This window comes from Cimex lectularius, unplaced genomic scaffold (genome assembly GCF_000648675.2).
Source record: "Cimex lectularius strain Harlan isolate CLEC.00 unplaced genomic scaffold, Clec_2.1 scaffold316, whole genome shotgun sequence".
NCBI classification, from domain to species: domain Eukaryota; kingdom Metazoa; phylum Arthropoda; class Insecta; order Hemiptera; family Cimicidae; genus Cimex; species Cimex lectularius.
Genome location: NW_019392854.1, coordinates 412,450 through 433,432, shown reverse-complemented (window position 1 = coordinate 433,432; position 20,983 = coordinate 412,450). Strand labels below are relative to the sequence as shown.

The following is a 20,983-nucleotide window of genomic DNA, read 5'->3' as shown; positions in this document are numbered from 1 at the left end:
CAGCGGTAGGGATGGTTAGGAGGTCCATCTCTCCATATCAGGATATTCATTAGAAAATTCGGTTAATGTCGTTTTTAACAGGTTGGAATATGTCTTTATTTGGAGTGTTGTGTAGCCTCTAATTATTTGTAAGGCTATCAAGCCTGTTTACATTAAATTATTTTCTTCGTTATTGCACCCTACTGGACTATCATATACAGATACTATTACTCCAGTGCAAAGTAGTTTTTACCGCTGAACACATCAGTCTACAGACTCCTTTACCGATCTTGCTAAAATATTAATTACCTTGAAAGACTTTTCTGTCATGTACCGAACACGGTTGTTCATTGGAGCTTACTATGTAGTGTACCACCGAGGTATTTTTTATCCGTATTTTCCAATTTTTCCCCAGCCATAATGATAGGTTAACTGATTTTTTTAATGTATGGTGTTTAGTGACCGTTAGTTAATGATTATTTGGAGATCGTGAAATGCGGTCTGGTGTGACGTAGGTTTTAGAAAAACATTTTCTTTATCTTGCGAACGTTTCGATCTTTATTGAGATCATCTTCAGTGCTCCAAGTATTTGTTTTCTGTGTATATGTGCCATTATTGGGCGTCGCGTTGAGAGTGCACAACCTTTGGTTAATTGTTTTTAATGATTAATTAGCTGCTAATTGTACTTCCAAATAATCTTTGTCTTTTACAATTAGGGCGTAATCTTTTGCAAAGCTTTGGCTTCGCATTTGTCTGTCTGGCAATTCTGTTTTTAATAATGAATTTCAGAGCACGCACCAACATTCCGGTACGGTATGAACCTTAAGGGCATCCCGTTGTGACCATGCCAGTGACGTTTAGGCGGCTTTAACACCAAAGAGACAGGCGATAAGGGTGACAATAACCAACCAACCAGTTCTCAAGCGACACGATTTTTATGTCTCTTGGAGTTTCTGTTGTTCGTGTATCTTTGGTGTTAAAGCAATTTTGTTTTTGATAACCGGTTCATTGAAGAGAAAGAGTTTCTGCCTGTTACCCCCAGTGACATGTCGCTTAGCCCTTGGTTGTGAAAGCCACCTAACATACGGTTGGTTAATAAGCAGGTAAAAATTGCTGAAAATTGAAAATTTTTAAGTTGGCTCAATACCTCCGTCCACCAAACATATTTAAACGCACATTTTACATGAATATTACTGTCACTTGCTCGTTCGTTTCTTGCCCTATAATGTCGGTACTGTTGGTGTATTTGTGTGAATTTTTAATTATTTTTATCAGCCATGCTTAATTATAATATTACTCAATTAATTATACACAATTTTTTCGAAATGAATGATTTGTGTCACAGGCGGAATTCGGACCCACGACTTTCGGCTAAATACGCCGCTGTTCTATCTCGCACCGTGACTTCGATCGCCCATGCTTCCCATTTCGACTCCCCGTTTTATTCCAATTGTAAGCAAACCGCGGCTTCATATAGAAACACTTTTTATTAACGATGGAAGTACATTAGCGGGACTGGTAGAACAGCGGCCGTACATTTAGCACATTTAGTACATTTAGCATAAAGTCGTGGGTTCGAATCCCGCCTGTGACATAAATTTTTCATTTCGAAAAAATTGTGTATTATTAATTGAGTTATTTATGTGAATATTCGAGAAATTCTTTGTGGGTATTTGTGCCATTTTTCGTGAAAGAGTTTCTGTATATTCGTGTTTTTATTCAAGTTTCTGTGTGAATTTGTGCCATAGTTAGCGTGTATTTGTGTGATTGTTCAAGTGTTTATGTACATTGATTTTTGTGTGCAATAGTGTTTATATTTGCGTATTTTTATTCAATTGGTGCATGCTTGAGTGTATGTGCGATTGTTCGAGTGTTTTGCAATTCGTAAATACAAAAAAAATTTATTCGGTGTGAAGAACATTTTAGAATTTGTCTTATGCGTTTAGCATAACATAAATGCCTCAGAAAAACAGAAACTCAGTATACAGGTTAAAATTGGTCAAGCGGACCACAAAAAATAGTGAATATACTGATTAATTACGACATAGTTGATTAATTAATAATAGGAGTGGTATTATTTTTACAATTCTTGGCCTTTTGTGCCATACTAGCTCGTATTAAACGTATCCACAAAACAATGAAAATTGTAAACCATTTAATTCAAAAAAGTGGCACATCATGATTAATCCTTGAGGACATGCTTACATCGGCCAGTAAAAAAGTTAACAATTAACACCATTACTTTTCCAAACACTAAACATTACCTATCTACTTCCATAATATTTCCACGATGTATATCTTGCTGATTCGCTTTAAAAATCTTTAGAAGCAACATGGCACTATTTTTTTTTTTTTTTTACAAACATATGAGAAAAAATTTCATAATGTCAAAGTATTTATTTCGTATTTTTGCAACATTTCACAATTGTGTCCGGGAGCGGGCTCTGTGTGCAATACAGAAAACAATTCTTTCGGTTCACATATAATTCATTGTGAGACAAGTGAACTATTGTTACACGCAAACGTACAAACGTACAAAGCAGCCCCTTAGAAACGAAAAAGAGTCGAAAATATGATTAAATAAGATTCATGATATAAGGATAAAAGTTTAAAATGTACATGTAATTTTTCAATTAAAATTCAAACGATGCGGTTGAGATGGGAAGTTGGTGTCCGAGTGGATCGAAGTAGATCAAGTGGTAGAGCAGCGGCGTATCTAGCCGAAGATCGTGGGTTCGAATCCAGCTCGGGACACTGACTTTTTTATCTTAATTAATTGAAAGCTATTAATTGATCAAGCGGACCACGAAAACTAGTGAATTATTATTAACCGGTACATTTAAAAAAGATAATGCTTGGTCATCATAACCAAATTTAACGCGTATTATTTCCTGTTTTATATTTATAATTTAACAAAGGATCCTCCCTTTAATGTTTTAATATGAGCATATTTTTTGCTTAACATCTCGAAGTATTCCAGTTGTACTTGGGTATGCAATTAGGTAATTCTTATTAGTATCGAAGCCTTCAGCTCACAAAACTTTAATAAGAGTGAAGCAATCAAGTTTTCGTCCATTTTCTTCTAGAAAAAGGTGCGGTAGCGTAAGTGACAATTAGAGAAAATTGTTTAATTAAATGTAATCCGAATTGCGAGAGTTTTGGAAAACAATATTGTTTTGAGATCTGAAGCCATTTACCCACGGGATTTCTAAAGTCTGAGCCCATCTTGCATCAGAGAATAACTATTGGGAATCTAATGAAGGCTGGGAACTATTCCTTTGGGTTATTGAAACACTTCTACACTCACAATTGTCTTGTCGTCAAAGCGCTATGTTTCCTGTGAACCGGACGCCTAATATATGAAACCGACCGATGAATAACATATATTACGTGAACTATAAAAAAACATCTTGTATAACAATATTAAATTTGGGTATTTTCTGTGTTTACCGTTGAACTGGTGGTTATCTGACACCCGAATCAGATTTGATGTAAGATTAATACACCAACTGCTTAGATACCTAAACGATCTAGCCAAACCATATCGCCCAGTCAAGTCAGACTTAACTGCTAGAAGTCATGTCATAAAATGGCATCGAAATCCCGTCGGTCAATCAATATCAGAACACAGTCAAAAATAAAATTAATCCCAACAAATCAGGTCAGAATCTGAAGTAATTGGCTAGGATTTATCGTCCAAATCATCGGATCAATAATGCGGCCTGTCATCTTCTTTAGGTACATAGGTTAATTTTTCTGCAGCCAGTGATGTGACGCTAATTATAAAGGATTAAAAACTATAACTTACAGACGTTTCTTTTTTTAACCGTTTATTTTATGTGTGGTGATGAGTGACCGTTAATCGATAATTATTCAGAAATCGTGAATAACCGCATCTCACGATTTCTGAATAATTATCGTTTATTTTATTTGGGATGCGTGCTTTATTGAACTTCTCACATTCTTTATTTCACGTTGGAAATGCTTTGTCAAGGAAAGTGGCTGAGAAGGGGCTCAGAGGATTTCAAAAAAGCTAACGTAAAATAAAAAATGTAAAATTTGCTGTGATGTTCAATAAATCACGAATTCAAATACTAAAACTGCCCACCATTTAAATTTTAAAACTTAACATAAATGAAAAATAAACTTTTTTTATTGTAAAATGTGTTTATAAAGTTAAGATTACTTAGTTCTTAGACGTAGCACAGGCTTTCGACAGGGACATTCAGGCATACTTTTTAAACTTAAGCGCTTCCTACCCTCTCATTATTTCCTTTTATTGAAATCCTACCCAACTATCACTCAGAGTGAGGTGCGGCAATGAGTTCTCGCAAGTCAAACAGATATGCGAACCGCAGGGGAGTATCCTTGGTTCTACCCTTTATATCATTTATACTGCTGACCTACCAATACAACCTGACACTATTATCACCATCTAAGCAGACGACACCGCAATCCTATCTTCTAACTCCAACATCCAGGAACACCTTGAGCTTATCAAACAGTGGTGTAAGCAATGGAGGACAAGACTGAACGAAGAAAAATGTACTCAGGTGCTTGTACGCTGAAAAAGCAGTCTTCTAGACAAATACCTGGGACTATATCTCGACAGCAGACTGACGTGGAATCCCCACACAAGTCTTAAAAAACTACAACTTAATACAAGACTTCGGCTATGAAGACATTTGAGACAGAAATCGACTTTGACAACTAATACAAAGCATACATAACACTGTACAAGATTTTACTAAGACCAATATGGACATACGGAGGGGAACTGTGGGTACTGCCAAGCCATCCAATATCCAGCGCATCCAGTGCTTCCAATCGAACGTCCTTAGGCAAATTATCAAAGCAGCTTATTTTGTCACTAACCTCACTATCCACAAAGACGTGGTTGTCAACGAGCTGATCCGGGCGAGATTCCAAACCTTCCACACCAACCTTTCGAACCATCCTAACCATACTGCCCCTCCACCCATTCCCATCCTGACAACCCGCCACGTCTCCTCAGCCGACGATGGCCTCGGGACCTCCTTGGCACCTAATCATATATATTGAGTGCCAGCAATGGCGGGCTCCTCAAAGCAAGTGTTCTGCCGGTGCAGGGCTAGTGACGTGATACATTAATCATGTACATATTTGTATAGTATACGATCATGTATGGGTAACAAATAAATTTAAACAAACAAGATCCCTCAGTTATGTAAACTGACCATCATTTAAATTTTAAAAACTAACATCAATAAAAACTAAACTTTTTTTATTGTAAAATGTATTTTATAAAGTTGAGATCCCTAAATCATGTAAACTATGCCATGTCACAGTTCTGCTTTGCAAGAAATTGCCAAGCATAATTTTGGTTCAAACCACGACGAAGCAGCCTATGTATCCAGAACATGTTATATACTGGATATCTTTATACATACATAATTTCTATGATACCAGTATATTTTTTTATATATATTTTATCAAAACTATGTCAACCAAGGATGAGACAAAGCATTTAAATTTTTAAATCTAACAGCTCAAATGACGCTTTAACTTCTCTTTTTTTAATCAATTAATAAAATTAAGATCCATGACCTAGGTTATCAAAGTGAAAAATCTGACTATATTAAGAAATGTCGATACTAATAGGCTTCGCCAAATGACAAATAAAGCACATCACCAAGATTTTAAATGCCGTACGCTAACGAAGTAAAGCACACTTCGTTATGTTCCATGTAGAAAATAAATGGACACAAATTCTCTATTGCAGGTAGAAATCAAGTTAGTCCTTTAGCAATGGCTTAGCTCATGATGACTTATGGCAGCCAGATTTGATACAGTGCCAAGACCGTTGAACTACGTACAATTAAAACATAAGAACAAATTACAACATTTATATATGATTGCTAGTTAATATTTTATTTATTTTTTTCACTAAGGTTCGCAACAGACGAGGTCATATCAACCCTCGGGGAGCCGGCGTTTTTGAAAAAAGCCCATTTGTAATTATTTCGGGTTGGAATGCAGAGTCACTGGAATCGAACCCGGGACCTGACAATGATGAGCGCTGTCACCGCCCAAACCGTTGCGGCCACCGACGGATATTTAATATTATTAGCAAACAATATAAATCTTATCAGCTATGTAAAAACTAGTAATAAATATTAAGTTGTACTTATGATAACCATTCTACACTTTTTTTTTAATCCTTTGCTGAGAATATCCTAGCAGTTTGATTTTTACAAGGCATATTTAATATTTTTCAATCTAATCATTAATTGACCTCAATGATTAGACGTCCAACATTTACTGATAGAAATTGATAATACACTAATAAATTAATATTGCCTACCCAAGTGTCAATAAATACAATTACTATCAAGGAAAGTAATTAAGGATTGTAGTAATTAAGACGTGGGATCCTCAGTTTTAATGAAACTCATATCCATGAGTTCTTGTGCCCTACGAGATAAGAAATAAAATGATATTTTATCATTAATTATACTTAAATTATCTAAATATGTATATATAATGTGGGGAATTTAGGGGCCGACAAACAACTGAGGTTATTGCGTGTACCTCTTTTCCTGGTCTTTCAATTTAAAGACATACTTTCAACTATGATTTTATACGTTTGTTCTGCACATGTTTTAAGAGTATTATATATCATCGATTTGTTTTTATGTAGGATAAAATAGTAATAAACAGGATTGCATTAAAATGGTATGAATATAAAAAGTTATGAAAATCAAAGAACTCTTCCAGTGAAGTAGGCAATTTGTCGACAAAAAATAATTCTAATTTTCGAATTTGTTTTAAGCACGATAAAAGCCTTTAATATGAATTTTTTTAGAAAACAAAAAACAGATTTTTATGTTGGACTAGCTAGGAACATTTTTTTGTTATATATAGCGGTGTTCCGCTTAAAACTTCAAAACTCCCCTGAATTTGATCTATCTTAAGGTCTTTACAACAGTTGAAAAGGTATAATTTATCTTCTTTTGTCAATACAAATGAGAAAAATAGAAATATAATGAATAAAAACTCCTAACTTTATTTTATATCTCCGATTGTTATTGACTGCCGGAATGTTATCTGATAATTGTTAGAATCGTCTCAAAATTATTAATATTTTTGTCATTTCCAAAAAAATCGTTGGTAATTGCTGAAGGCGGAAAATTTGAAGTGAAAAAACATGTTTTTGATTTTCCCAAAAATTAGTATAATTTTTGTGTTTTGCTATTGCGGTTATTTTAATACAACGAAATTTCTTATTTAAGAGGTTAAAGCGTGCGTAAAACGAATCCGATTTTTTTTTCAATTTATTGGGTTGTCCGGAAAATAATGCAGGATTTTAAGTTTTCATTAAAAAAAATCTATATAAAATATTCTGTTTACGTTTACAGGATTACTCATTTGTNATTATTTTGATTAAAGAACATTGCTTTAAAGTAACTAGTTTCTTTTTTTTTGTTTAATACCAAAATCCTGCATTATTTTCCGGACAACCCAATATTACATTCTTACATATTTCTTATTATTAAAACTTGATTAACCTAGGTAAAAAAACGAATCAATTGATAAATAATAACCCTGTAATACATGCACGACGAAGCCAGACAAAAACCTATGTAAATTTTATGCAGTTTTATACTTTGCTCTTATGTTTTTGATTGTATTACTTGTCGGATGATCTTGCTGGCACAGCAACAGAATACCTTCTGTCTACTGTGATTGACTATGCAATGGTGAAAAATTGTAATGTCCCTAAACACTTTACTAAATGGCATAGTAAGCTCCAATGGTAAGACCACACTCGGTATATAACAGAAAAGGCTGTCAAGGTAATTGATATTTTAACAAGATATAATATAAATAGATGCGGATTAATAATTCGTGGATTTTATTCAAATTCAATCATTACAACAGTTAGAAAGATTTATTTATTTTCTTTGCTCAATAGCTGGATTTCGTCCGGATCAGGTCAAGATCTTAGCCATCTATTGCTGAATGGCGAACTTGTTTTCTTCGATCAATAAAGATTCCCTAACTATACATTTTCCAGGTTTTGTTTTCTGCTTTTTTCGTTCTTGTTCTTAAAGTAGTAACCCATTATTCATCGAACATCATACCAAGATACTTTGCTTTGTTGAAGACGATTTTTTCCTTGGCTAAGTTCTCTTGTATCAATATTATTTGATTCAGTCAGATCCTTTACAATGCGGTCCAGTTTTGATGATCCGGGTGATCAGACTACAATGATTGATAACATCTCAAGAAACACATCTGATTATGATGGTTATGACTAATGTTAAACATAGTTTAAAAAATTACAACAAATTTTAACATTTATGTCTCATTTATGTTATTACAGTTTAAATGTTTTAATTATTTTTCACTTTCTTGCTATTCAACTAGGGTTGCCCATTGGCAAGAAAGCTCGGGATCTAATATTTTCGACATAGCATCACCAAAAAAACCGGTTGAACATGCCTTTTCAAAAATTAAAGAAAGTGCGAGAACCATATTAAATGATTCGAACAACATCGCAAGTGATATTGGAGTGATCGTCACCTGCAGAGTCAACTCAGTTACAAGTACTGACTGCACCAATTACGTTGTGGAGTTAATGTCAAAACTGCCGGCAGCTGCTGCAGGATGATCTCTACATTAATCGGCATATAAGAATTATAAAATTTAAATACATTTTTGTGGCATTACCAACATTTTAATTACTTTTTTAATTGCCTTTTTATAAAACATCCTAATTTTTGGATTTCATTTGTTTGAATTAAGGTTTCATTTGTTTGGAAAAAAGTATCATTTGCCTGGAAAATGCTATAAATCTGTGATCCCAAATCATCTCCCCTTATAAATCAAATTAACAATAAAAGTAATATAAAAACAAATATATAATTTTAAATTAGTTCTCTATGACTGTCTACCACTGTTTTTGGTTAGCTGAGTTTAATAGACAATAAATTCTGTACAAACTCGCATATTTTGTGGAAAATCTCCTAGATTTACATTGCACTGTCAGGCTAATTCAGATCAGTAATAAAAATTCTGTAAACACATTATTATTGTTTTAAAAAAATTTTAAAACCAGCAAGAAATTAAAATATAAAATTTTTTTAAAAATAAATATTTCACTTTAAATATCTGCTATTGAGTGTTTTAACCAAGTCAGACCATCAAAAAATAAGCGATGACTTTTATTTTTTTATTAATTGGCCCTTAAACGATAACATTATTTTTTCTTAGTATTCAGCATTTATTTGACAAAATTACGATGTTCTAATGTTTGTTATGATAAATTGCATTCCCTGGTCTTCTTGTTAAACATGAAATGTCACTTGGTTCCGTTTTTGGTCCTTTTCTTTGTTTTATGCTTTATCAATGCCCTGCCTGTCATCTCATCTACTCTCTGACCTTACAATTTTACTTATGATGCTGGAGAACTTTTTTGTTTTGTGACTCAGTACGCAAATGGACAAAGAAAAGTCAACATAAAAATAATTTCAGTGCTTCTTGCACAACGCGTATATTTGTAATCTTCGAGTTTTTCAGCAAATCTAAAGTGATAAATGAATAAAATCCGTGATTCGTAACGTTTTGATAGGTAAAATTTGTTAACGAGTAAGAAAAGCTGACAAATGAAAGTGAAAAGATGCCTGACTGCCTTGCTACTCAAAGTCCTTCTCACAGGCGCAAGTTCACGGATAGTTTTTGCCTGCGTAACATTAATCTCCCACGATCTCCTCGGCGTTTGCTCAAGATCCACCGCCGGCAGCATTCACACAAAGTCCCCTCCCACGCCCGTGCTTCGCTACCTATAAAATAGAATCGTGACCTCAGGGAACACTCACAGTTGCCCATTGCGCGTCCAACATGATGAAGGTAAGTCGAAGAAAATAGAAATATAGTGAATATATTAAAATAGAATAGGGTCGTGAAAATCCATCAGTGATCGGTCATGAGTGTTAAGAAGTGCTTTTTCTTTTATGGAAAAATGTTATTCCTAGTGCAGTGTTCGTCCTACACCGAGTGTTATTCTACTTATTATTTTTTTCTGATTTATAGTAATATTTCAGTTGAAACTAAGCATGAGCTTTATCCAGCCAACACACTTTTCAACTTTTTCTGCCTACTAATTTTAAATTTAGCGTTTACACGCAAAAACAATCCTAGCCTTGGTTTCCCTTTTATCATGCAGTTTTGTCTATTAATATTGGGTTGTCCGGAAAATAATGCAGGATTTTGGTATTAAACAAAAAAAAAGAAACTAGTTACTTTAAAGCAATGTTCTTTAATCAAAATAATTTCCCACATTTCTCCCAACGTGTTGGTAACTTATTAATTCCGTCTGAGTAGAATTCAGAATTTTTAGAATTGATAAAGTCAATAAATGCATTTTCCAGTTCCGTTTGATTTTTGAATATTATGTGTTGTAAGTAGTGGTCCAGGTGTCTAAAAAAATGGTAGTCAGTAGGCGAGAGGTCCGGAGAGTAGGGTGGGTGAGGCAAAGTTTCATAGCCAAGCTCCAATAATTTTTGTGACGTTACACGTGACACATGTGGTCGAGCGTTGTCATGCAACAAAATGGGCCCTTTCCGATTGACCAAAGAGGGCTTCATTACTGCCAATTTCTGATGCATGGTATTAATTTGGTTACAGTATGATTCAGCATTGATGGTTTCGCCAGGATTTAAGAAGCTGTAGTGTATTAAACCAAATGAAGCCCACCATACCGTAACCATTACCTTTTTTTGATGAGTTGGGGGCTTTGGAGCTTCTCCTTTGTCGAGCCACTGTCCAGAACGTCTAGTGTTATCGTAGAGAATCCACTTTTCGTCACATGTAACAATTCTGGCCAGAAATGGGTCATTTTTGTTTCGACAAAGAAGTGATGCACAAACATCAAAGCGCTGATTTTTTTGGCGATCGTTTAATGAGTGTGGAACCCAATTTTCGAGTTTTTTCACTTTTCCAATCGCCTTGAGGTGGTCAGCGACGGTCGTTTTACTGACTTTGAGTTGCTCTGCAAGTTCTCGAACAGTTGTTTTGGGGTTTTCTTCCACCACTGATCGCAGAACATCATCATTAAGAGAGGAAGGCCTTCCACGACCTTCTTCATCTTCAAGGCTGAAATCTCCCTCCCGAAATTTTTTAAACCACCTTTGCACAGTGCACTCATTAACACAACCCTCGCCCCAGACTTGGTTAATGTTTCTAGCCGTTTGGGCTCCGCTTCGGCCGAGTTTAAACTCGTAAAAGAAAATCGTACGAAATTCTCGCTTTGACATTATAAGGATGACTGAATTATTTCCAAGTAGCGGAATGCTACAGAGGTAAACAAACAATATCATTTGGAAGAGGATTAATAAGTGTTGACATTCATACAAATGAGTAATCCTGTAAACGTAAACAGAATATTTTATATAGATTTTTTTTAATGAAAACTTAAAATCCTGCATTATTTTCCGGACAACCCAATAAAATCTTTCTAATATTTTTTAACATTAAGCATAGGGATAAGAATAACAGAGGCGGCCACAACGCCTTCTGCACCTCGACCGGAGAAGATCTATTGTGCTGTTTATTTAACGTTGGCACGATAAAGAAAATGTTTGTCTTAAACCTACATCACACCAGACCGCATCTCACGATTTCTGAATAATTATTGTTTATTTAACTTTTGTTTGTTTTTATAACTCTCTGGCCAGCTAAAGGTTACTTATCAACCTCCATAGCCATGCCAGCGGCTCCTTAGTGTAGGATCTCCTTGTAGTTTTGTTCTTTCCTGTCCTAGTTGCAAGAACCTGCACCTACATAGAGCTTCACAGAAACATAAAATATGTTCTGTGGTCTCCTCCTCTTCCTGGCAATATCAGAACATTGTTTCTTCTGCCTGTACTCTTATCCAGTGCATGTGCTTTCTTATATGGCACTGCCTTGTCAGGAACGCAACCGGAATACTGGTTCGGTTGCGGTTGCCTTCCAATATTTCCTTTGTAAGTTTTGTGGATTCTACGAATCTCTTCGGGTGCCTCATGCTTGTGGTATTATTCCACCAGCTTTCGAACTCATTAAGGATCCATTTAAACATTAATCATACTGACTATACATTAACCCTAATAAATTAAAAATAATAACCGAGTTTAAAAATCAATAAACTGTAATTTGCAATCCTTTAATGAAAAGTATATCTACGAATGCCTTGTGGAATTTACCAAAATTGTGAATCACAATATAAAAGCACTTTCCAAATATCTGGAAAACGGGTAAAATTATTGTGATTTTAAAACCCGGTTAAGATGCATCACGTGTCACAACCAATCTCTTGGCTACCTTGTCTAAGTAAAATAGTTTGGAAGGTTGTACTAAAAGAATCAATTTGTATTTAAATGAAAATAACAATATCAAAAAACTAATTTTACCACATCCCAGGTGGACATGTTAACAGATTTAATAACTTAAAACTTTAACTTTGGAAAGAACACCAGTACGGTGAGCATGTGTGGTGTTTAGTGACCGTTAGTCAATGATTATTCGGAGAACGTGAGATGCAATCTGTTGTAGGTTTTAGAAAAATATTTTCTTTATCGTGCCAACGTTTCGATCTTTATTGAGATCATCTTCAGGGCTCAAAGTGCTTGTTTTCCGTGTAGATGTGTGTATCATTCTTGTCTGTCTAATGTTGGGGCACTATCAACACGATAGAGAAGAATGACACATCTACATGGAAAGCAAACACTTTGAGCCCTGAAGATGATCTCAATAAAGATCGAAACGTTGGCACGATAAAGAAAATGTTTTTCTAAAACCTACGTTACACTAGACCGCATCTCACGATCTTCGAATAAGTATGATGAACTTTTTGCAAATGATGGTTCCACTCATAAATTTCGAGCATTAAAGGCGCATCATTAGGTTGAAGTAGTTACAATGTAAAAAAATGTAAAATCTCGACATGAACTGTAAGAGAGAACCCACCGATCCACCGACGACTTGTTCCTATAGGAAGTTGGGTTTTGATGCCGCTCAATTTTGGACGTATGAAAAACATAAATTTCAACACAAATATATAATCCTAATAATACTGTAAGAAAATAATTTTAAATTAGTGATTAATTTTTATGACAAATGTTACTTAGGTAAATGTTTAAAACAGTAGGTATATCAAAATCCATTGTATTATTTATGCATTTATGTCCTTGTTTAATATTACAATTTTGTATTTCAAATTTCTCAAACCAATCTAGCTCCCTCCCATTTTTGAAACTGTGTAACACTATTGTATTTAAATTTAATTTGTGTTTTGTTTCATTCAGATGGTCCTTAAATTCTAAATATTTGTTCGATTTAGGCAAGTGTTCTTTAACTCTCGTTTTAATTACTCTGCAGCTTTGTCCTATTTAATGCTTCAATCAATACAATTAAGATTCTAGACCCCGCTATTTGATAAGTTGTCAACCTTGATTTTAGGTTTTGAGAAGATGTTTCTAAGTGAACACGCACCTCTAAAAGCTACTCTAAAACCTTCTCGTTTAGGAATTTTACCTACTTTTTCTGATAGTTCCCCAATGTCATGGCAAGGAATGAAAACATAAAGATTTTTTGGTTGAGTGGCTGAGTCAAATTGTTGCTTCTTTAAAGTTAATTTTTTCATCCTGTTTACTACCAACCTATCAATAATTTGATATCCATGGTTTTTAGCTAAGGTTTTAATTGTTTGTAATTGTTTTTTATAATTATCAGGTGTTAATGGGAGTTTCAACATACGCCCTATGTGCCAAAGGCCAAAAGCCAAAATTTAGGCGCATTTAGATTCTAAGCTAATTACACTCGTCAAAATAATTGGAATTCTTCATAGGCCCAAGTTTCCATTGCTTTAAAAAAAATCTAGTTATATATTACTAAAAAAATTTAATTTGCTTTCTTTACATAACTAATATGTTCAAAAACTTGTTTAAAAAACTACAATAAATTCCAAGTGGCTCAAAACAAATGTTTGAAATTGGGAAGTTCATCTAGTGTCTGAATGTTACATTTGCATGACTGAAACGTTTTTAGCCTAGCAATAACAACCCTTATCAACATTTAAATAACATTGTGGTCTACACTTCGCTTCAGTAGAAAAACAAATGCATATATAAAGTAATAAATCTATTATTACCAGATCAAATGACAGAAACTGAACATAATCACCCTCTGCTAATAACTCAGATTAATAATATTATATGTTTTTGCACGATTAAAAGAAAGAAAGAAAGGAAACAGGGTTGTTTTATTATATATAGTACTGATCGTTTTGAGTCCCTAGTGATTGAAAGTGAATATATTTATTGGCGTGAATGAGAAGTGTGAGAGGAATCTATGGCGGAATTTTGAGTATCCCGTCGACCCTCAATTAGATTAGCTATAAGTGATAGGTGTAATACGTGATGGAGGAATATCGAGTGCACCACCACCCTAACTGATTTAATTAATTTTGACTTTAGTAACTGATTGCGTTAGGGGCTGAAATGACCTAGCTGTTGCTATTCGTGGAGCCCACTCTCGGCTGGACATATAAGACCGTGATCTGACCCCGGTCTGCCAACACCCGAGGTGGTTGATTCTCGGGGCCTGCCGGTAATTTATTGTAAATTGTAAAAGTTGGAATTGCCGGTGGCCTGCGAAAAGTGATGGCTCAACCCTGTGCAGATTTGAAATGTAAATTTGTAATCAATCAATAATGATATTACAATATTGGACTACTGATATGATATGTTGACAGACCAACCCAGCGAGGACAGGCAGACCAAAATGATCGGTAAATTAAATTGGACTAATCTTCAAAATTCATATCCTTCTGGATTGAACAGAGAATCATACTCTACAAACAAACATCAAGGATTTAAAGTGTTCTTTCAAAATAATTCAGACGAACCTTAACCTCTTTGTCTATTACGATATCAAACTGAAGAAAATTCTAACAATAAGGTCGTAGAAAGTGTAACCCGCAGGAAACAGAAAAATACAAATGAACATTAAATGAGAGGACTAGAACAAAGGAGAGTTAGAAAAAAATTCTATGAACACGACTTATAAAACGATAAATTATTTATGACAATACAAAACGTCCAATTCATTAATTAAATATTAGTTTATTTTTTGAAGATAATAATGTTAAATTTACATCCATACTGATGTGTTATACTTCTGACAGGTGTAAAACTAGGTAGATATTTAAAAATTTCATTTGATGCGCTTTAGAATTTTTAGAATGTATTGCGTAAAGTCGCAATTAGAACAATGTCTTGACTTTACTATTTATTTATTAATTTTTAATCCAAAATGGGCATATATTTTCTTTCTTATTTCATTGCTAGAACTTCATACCGAAAACACCATATAACATCCAAGGCTTGTCAATTCAAGAATACTTGTAAAACAAAGACGTCGAAAAAAGACAATGAAGTCATCTCGGCTTGGCCGATTCCGACATCGTGTTTTCCATTTTCATTTTTATTCTCAGGCACGACAATGGTCGGTTATCGAGAGGTCATCTCGCGTCCTCATGGCAGATCGCCCTTAACACCCTTTTCGAGTTTTTCTCTTATTCATTCCCATTGCCCAAGGGTGTGATGATACCGTCAAACCGTGTCGAAAACAACTGGCCGTCTGATTCTCCTAATTGTGATCTGCAGCCAAGCCCATCTTGTTAATGAAAACAATAGGACGAACCGATTCGAACAATTTTAAATTGTTGTTAAAACTTTAAAAAAATACAACTTAAGGAAGGACTAAAGTCTGCCAAGTTGTCTTTCACAGCTTAAATAAACTATTTATCCATTCAACAAGCCATCAACTAAGAAGTTTACCGTTAAGTTCAAGCATAAATTATTCGCGCAGTTAGTAAATTCTTTTACTATATTTTCTTACAAGTTTGTCTATACTTCCTTGTCACAGCACTTTAAATCAAAATTAGGTACATTTATTTCAGATTTATTACAGTTTCTGAAATCCTCTAAAAAGAATTTGGATGGGTCGAAAAATACAAAAATTGCCAAGGAAAATGACAGAAGGACTCAAAAATCCATTAAAATGCCCAATGCATATCAATAAAACTGACAACTGGCTGACTTTTGAAAAATATTTTTATAGTAAGAAAAGCCCCTTTATTAGAAAAAAAGTGAAGTCTTTACCCAATTTACACACAGACACACACACCCCACAAATAGGTATCACGAAATCATACTCAACTCTATAATTTCAAATAGCACCCCACATTTTATAAAACTATATTTATTTCTCAAAATAATTTCGATTCAAACGAATATGATTGGTTGAAAATTAACTAGTTTAGGTCTGTCTAAAGTGTTACGCAAAAAAGAGAAAAAAATCTTACTCGAGCGTTTGCAATGAAATGAGACTGAGAGACTGAATTTTTAAGACTGAATAAGCTTGATTTTTGCTAATTTGCTAACATATATGTACAGATTGAGCTTATTACTTCTCGTGTTACGTACTTTGAGTTTTCAAAGTCCGATTCACGCTAATAAATACATTCAATCTCAGAACATAAAACGATATATTACTATATTAAATAAAACAGTCTTGTTCTATCAAAAATCGGCCCAACGGGCCCAAGTATTCGCTGGCGTGCTCAATTATAAATGTCATATCGGGAAGAATTTATATTCGATCGATATTCGATATGTGGGACGTATGAAGCAACCTTTCTCACCTTGCCTTAAAAATCAGAATCCGTGTGTCAACCTGGCATGGCCTATTCTTAGTTAGGTGAGTAGGATTCTTCGTCCTTCGACTATTACCATACGTGAGAGCTTCTCCGATCCGGCCGATCGACGCTTTATCGTCAGAAGACCGGATCGTGGTGGTCAGGTCCTGCGGTTAGGACGTCGAGAAGGTCCACGAAGAAAGAATTTTTTTTTTTAATTTATCATCATGAGTTGGCCACGGTTTCTCTTCTTTTTAGCGCTTTTCCATTCCTGAGGGAGACCCTATACGGAGCCCGCCATACTCCAAATTTATTTCAAAGGACACAATTTATAGTTTATGGCAGAACCTCCTATTTCATCAATGGAATTATGAGGAAGAAAAAAAGTTCGTTGGCAGCTTCAGTGAGTCGGTTCATCCGAGAAACTCTTGCGTGCCCAAAGTACGACTGAGTGACAGCCTGCCCAAGGTAAAGAAAAATGCAAAGAAGGGATCTTGCACACCCATTTGAGGATAAACTATCTCTGATGATACATAGTCACCCGCGTTTGGGAGGAAAACCCCTCATAACTTGGTCGAAGAGTCTCATGCCTTGGCCCCCAACAGGACCCGTACAAAGACAGTCCTTTGGCATGAGAATAGGTTGTTGGGTCCCCTGTTCCTTTTTTTAAGAAAACGGGGGTATTTTCCTCCACCATCTGCCCTCATTTGTATTTTCCTTTTCATCTATTAAATAAATAAATATACAGATACATAAATAAAGCATATCTAACAGATATTTAACTACAACAGACGGTAGAAAACAACCCAAATTCCCTAGCAATTTTTTTCAGTTGAATTCAAATAGTATTAATGGACAGTTATTGTGGTTTTGCCCTCTCCAAACTCTACTGACGATTTTTTGCTGTGCATATTTTTGTCCCAAAATTGCGAGGTCGTTGTGTTAAACCCAGAGTTTGGACCTTTCCGAGCGTTTTGGTCTGCCTATAATCGTTGGTTAAGGTCTATCAAACGCGTTTCGGCTTGCCATCTTCAGTGATGGGTTTTTAACCGAAATTATTATTAAAAACTGAATAAGCCGACAAGTAAAAACTGCAAGAATAGACAGACCGAAATGACCCGAGACGACTTCACTGCACTACCACCCTTGTCGTGCTTTTCCAGAACTTCCGGTATATTTTTCAACGTATACACGTCTATCTGTCAGGCATGTTTTATTGCTTACATTCAATTATTCCAGTTATTTGGTTAATCCGATTTTTTTTTAAATCAGAACAATGCTCGGTCCCAATCCGTTCGGACTAGCCTCTACTGTAATGTGTTACCTTCAGATTGAAATATTTGCATCGAATTAAGAATGTGAATGTAACCCGTGTTTAAAACGTTATATTTCTTTCAAACGTCACTTTTATATTATTTTGTTTGCAGAATCATACTAAAAATATATATAACAGGTTATTTCAATGCATTATCCCACGATAAGCACATATTTCAAACCCCTCTTTTGTTCCATTACCTAAAACTAATTCTCATTGTTGCGATTGTTCTCCTCAACGCCTTATTCTCAAACTAAAGGAAGAGAACTTTCCGGACAGCCCCTTTCTTCCAATTTTCACATATGGCGCAACACCCTCGCATCATCTTCCTAGACATAGCATAATAAGCTTTATAATTAGAGGGTGTTATAAACATTTTTGTTTGTTTTCAGGTATTATTTCTTTGCGCTGTAACACTCCACACGGTTTTAGCCGGTTACGTCCACGGACCTGTTTCTCTTGATTACCATGTAAGTAAAACCCTTGATCATATCTAAAGTAGTTGTCCTTATAAAAATAATAAATAAATATTCATGTAATTTCTGTGTAAATCAGGACCCTCATCCCAAGTATGCTTATAACTACGGTGTGGATGATCCCCAGACGGGTGATGTGAAACATCAGTCTGAAGCCAGAGACGGAGATGTAGTCAAAGGTCAATATTCCCTCGTCGAACCCGATGGTTCAGTAAGGACTGTCGATTACACTGCCGATCCCATCAACGGATTCAACGCAGTGGTCACCAAATCCCACCCTGGCGTGCACCCGACAGTCGTCAAGCCTGTCGTCGTCGCGAAACCAGTCGTGCCCGTCGTTCATCCTAAGCCCGTCCTCGGTACGACCGACTCCAACCAACCACGACTACTTGTACTAACGGATTTGATTTATTTTCAGTTGCCAAACCAGTAGAAGTGCAACATCACTACCCGGTCGCTTACGACCACGGCTACGACTACGGTGCAGATCTAGTAGACTACGCGTCTGCGGTGCTCCACAAGGCGTACGTCCAACCCGGCTATGACTACCACTATTACTAAACGGAGAACAACAAACCTTGGTATAAAATATGATTTGGTATTTATACAAGAAGTTACCAAAGTTCATACTGAATGAAATCCTCAATATTTTTTGAATTATAGTTATATTTTTGTACAAAATATACATTTTTTTCATTTTTGATTAGTTTCATTATATTGACATGTAGGACCCCACATGTTTTTAAACATCATCCTCCATTTTCCTAAGTTCAACAATGTATATAGTGTGTTGTGCCTAATATTTTTTTGAACTTTTCTAAGCTAAAATCGTGTGTCTGCGAGTGGATCTACACATAATGTAGATGGTGTAACGAGTTGGTCTGTAGATCTGCGAGTCTCCTGAGTCCGACTGCACTATTTTACAACAATTCTAACTCGCCTGAGCAAGGCGCGTACATCAAAAGCTTTTTACAGATTTTACAGTTACCTTTCATTGACAAGTCCTTGATCTAAATAATCCCAAACTTAAGAATTGCTGGTCGATCATTACATCCTTATTCGTAAGAATTAATATCACAATAATAAGAAAATTGAAATGTTTTAGAAACATTGGAAATCCTGTCGTAATGCAATTTTTTTGTTTTTGAGATGTTGCCTTTAATATTCTTAATGGTTAGGTCCTTGTCATCATTTTCAATAAGATGATATAGCTTTTTTATTAAATAAGTTAGCAAATACTGACAATCTCATGCCTGATAAAAAAATATGGTTTATTGATACAAAACTGCAAGCTGAGGAGATGAAATATTTGATTCATGGTCACGGTGTTTCCACTTCTTGCGCAGTGGCAATATCATAATCAATTAAGTGAGTTTCTTGATCTATATATATGGACTTGTTCACAAACCCCAAGATTTTGGACCATTTTATCTCGGGGAGTGATTTGGTGATGTCCGCTCCTTCAAAGATTTTAAATCTAGACCTTGTATACCTACCACACTCTGTGAGGTAGTGCCTTGCCGTTTCTTCTTTTATTTCGCAAAAAACGGTAAAAGGGATCTGGTAGAATACCCATTACGGAGAGGTGTCTTCTCAGTGGGCAGTGGCCCGTCAGAATACCTATCAGCCTCGTAATTCCCTTCCTTGAAATAGAGAATAGCCATTTCGATTCTGCTGGTTTGATCACCTTAACAAACTCTTTCGATTGCTTGTGTCCGGGGGATAAATTCCACTCCTTAAGGAATTGTTTCATGCCCCAGTTATTAATACTCTCTTTTGCTGTGCTCATAGAGTGAGGTAAATATGTCGAGACAGACCATTATATGACCCAAATGTTCACGGGGCATGGTGATTTTGGGACGTATTTGTGTAAATTCGGCATGGGGAACACGGCGGAGTGCCCTTAGTGCTCTAACGGTTCTGAAGAGACACCAGACCACACTTTTTCGGAGTGCCCGGCTTATTCTGCTGCAAGAAGCAGATGGTTAAGAGAAACGTGCTCCACAGAGTGTGACGTCCGAGCCATAACCAGTGCGATAATGTCAAAGGAAGGATTCGCGGCCACCAAACGCTTTGTGTATCAGGTGATGACAATAAAAGGATGGCCAACACCACCCAACAGTGACGAATAAGTGTCAGTGGAAGTTTTAATCTAAGTATCAGTGAGTGATAAATTAGATTTAATTGTATATATAAACATATTGTAGTTTATTGTATATATAGTATTAGTATGTACGATGGGTGCCCACTCTCTTTCAATCCTGGCTGGGGTTCAGTGTACGGGGAGATTGGGCACCCCTCATTAGCGCGTAAGATATTTGTAAGGTGCGACCCTCACGTCATATCCCGACCAGGCATCTCCCCGTGGTCCATCCTGGGCACGGCTGCAGCCGTGGCTAACGCCTGGTGACGTGAGGGTTGGGCCTTCAGGGGTATATGGTTGCACGACCATCCTGTGTAAGTCCGGAAACGGACATAGGAATAGGCCGATAA

General features: G+C 35.7%; 1 protein-coding gene across 1 annotated transcript; it reads left to right on the top strand.

The window, feature by feature from the left end:
• The first annotated feature begins 9,810 nt into the window (after positions 1–9,810).
• LOC106662714 (larval cuticle protein A2B-like) lies at positions 9,811–19,146 on the top strand. The gene is made up of 4 exons (XM_014386953.2): positions 9,811–9,870; positions 18,407–18,484; positions 18,570–18,849; positions 18,909–19,146. The coding sequence occupies exons 1-4, from the start codon at positions 9,862–9,864 to the stop codon at positions 19,049–19,051; spliced, it is 510 nt and encodes a 169-aa protein (XP_014242439.1). The 5' UTR covers positions 9,811–9,861; the 3' UTR covers positions 19,052–19,146.
• Positions 19,147–20,983: the final 1,837 nt, after the last annotated feature.

Excerpts from the sequence above, each read along its gene's own strand:
- LOC106662714 (XM_014386953.2), top strand. Across the intron at positions 18,485-18,569 it reads CTGTTTCTCTTGATTACCAT|GACCCTCATCCCAAGTATGC; the intron begins GTAAGTAAAACC and ends TGTGTAAATCAG. Across the intron at positions 18,850-18,908 it reads TCATCCTAAGCCCGTCCTCG|TTGCCAAACCAGTAGAAGTG; the intron begins GTACGACCGACT and ends ATTTATTTTCAG.